At 30.4% G+C, this 2,000-nt stretch overlaps 1 protein-coding gene across 1 annotated transcript; it reads right to left on the minus strand.

The window, feature by feature from the left end:
* Positions 1-402: 402 nt before the first annotated feature.
* On the minus strand, positions 403-1,735 carry LOC139506065 (dynein axonemal heavy chain 5-like; the record flags this gene model as incomplete). The annotated part of the gene is made up of 3 exons (XM_071295350.1): positions 403-522; positions 1,218-1,311; positions 1,659-1,735. Coding segments are annotated over 3 exons (291 nt in total), but the record flags the coding sequence as incomplete, so codon positions are not given.
* Positions 1,736-2,000: the final 265 nt, after the last annotated feature.

The following is a 2,000-nucleotide window of genomic DNA, read 5'->3' on the forward strand; positions in this document are numbered from 1 at the left end:
AGTCTATTTTTTATACAGTTAGGTCTACAAAACTGGACATTCCAGTAATGTAATTATGATTATACTTATAATTATTAATTGCATTTTATCCCTATATTCTAATTCTTGTCATTTGTTATATGGGACATACAAACATATAAACTCTATACTTCATATCCTGAAGATTTTGCTTTGAAATAAAATTAACTGAAAACCAATTAAACATCCACACTTTTCAAAAGAGTAATTTTTAACACTCTCACCAATATAATATAAGATCCAGCAACTTCAAAAAAGATAGTTTAAGAAAGAAAAAGACAAAGCACCAACTGATGGCATGTTTTTGTCTGGCACCATTGGGACAGGTGACACCAAAAATTAGATAATAATTAAAGATTAATATGATTATAATATTATTTATACCATAAATATCAGCATAGGGTATTCTATCCTGTGTGATAACTGTCTAACCCATGTGACCTTTCCTGCTACAGGGGGCATGTTCCTAGGTATTGGCGGCTCTTCTTTGTACTTCATATAAAGCTGCAATACATTAAGATTACATATATTAAAGATAAAACATTATATCATAACTATCCTTCTCTAGTTTAGAAATCACTAACCAGTCAACACTAAAGTTGATGTATTCTAACCAGCTGAATGCACTAGGGTTGCCAGTTTTCCAGCTGAAACTAAGTTGTTCTGTCAAAAGTGAGTGGTTTTTATATTATTGCTTCGTCAATAACCACAATTTTTACAAAAAATTAGTCGCTTTTTATATAGCAAAGTGTGATGAGTGGTGCGAACTTCTACCAATCAATCTCAATTAAAAATCCAGGTCATGCTCCGAACTATGAAGCTTTAAAATATACTGGTTATAGATGGTCTTTCCAGCTTTCAAAATTAGTCTATCATTTCTTAGAAATATTTCCTTTGGGATGGTTATATACTAATTGAAAATTATAAATTCGGGATGGTTATATACTAATTGAAATTATAAATTAAGGACCCTCACATACCCCATGCCCCCATATTGTCACTTGGAAAACAAAGTCACATCAGATTCCTATGGTTTATTTTTTACAAATTTTGTGACTTGGATGTAGAGTTGTCTCATTGGCACTCATACCACTTCTTCTTATATCTACTTATAACTCCTACAAAAGTCAACTAATCAAAATTTCTTTAGTCTTGAGGATATGCAATCATTTTAGTGTAAAGGGTATAATGCAACTTACTTTCCTGATTTCTTCCACTTCTTCTCCATACTGTCTTAGTATGACAGCATATTTGCCATCAATTTTCAGTGATGGTATTTTCAGTTTGTCAAACCTGGTAAAAATTTAAATTACATCTTACCATCTATTCAAATCACATTTCATTTGTAAAATTATCATATACTGCAGTAAAATACTGATAGAAAAACATGTGTTTTGTCAAAAGATTGCATATTGATGTGCAAAATTGTACAATCAAATTTTTTCTGAAAAAAAAATTATGCAAAATTCATTACCAATTTTTGGCAGGATATAAGAATTAAATTGACATTGAATAATTTCACATCAAACCTTTCTGTGCATGTAGTTACCTTCGAGTTCTTAAGACTGAGAATTCACAGCTGGCAAAAAGACAACTGAACATACACTTAGTTGTAGGTTAATCCAATCTAAATGTCTTACCTAGTTAACAGATCTAATGCCATTATTGTTGACGTAGTTTTTGAGAAACAACTGTCCATAAAGTTTTGAAGGCCAGTCTGGAAAAGAAGTTTATTTTCACATAATTAAAGACTGCAAATAAACAGTGGCAGTCTGTGTTAAAGACTTATAGTATGGTAAAAAAACATGAGACTGCTATCGTGTTAATGAAAAGAATTATAAGTCTTATTAATCAGTATGCATCCACAATAAGATTGCTCAGTATATAGACAACCTGTCACTAGTATAAAATTTTAAAAGTTCAGAGATTTTTTTTATTATTTCTAATATCAGTTTGGAATAAATTTCCTTTGCATTTATAAA

Source organism: Mytilus edulis, unplaced genomic scaffold (genome assembly GCF_963676685.1).
Source record: "Mytilus edulis unplaced genomic scaffold, xbMytEdul2.2 SCAFFOLD_2594, whole genome shotgun sequence".
NCBI lineage: Eukaryota > Metazoa > Mollusca > Bivalvia > Mytilida > Mytilidae > Mytilus > Mytilus edulis.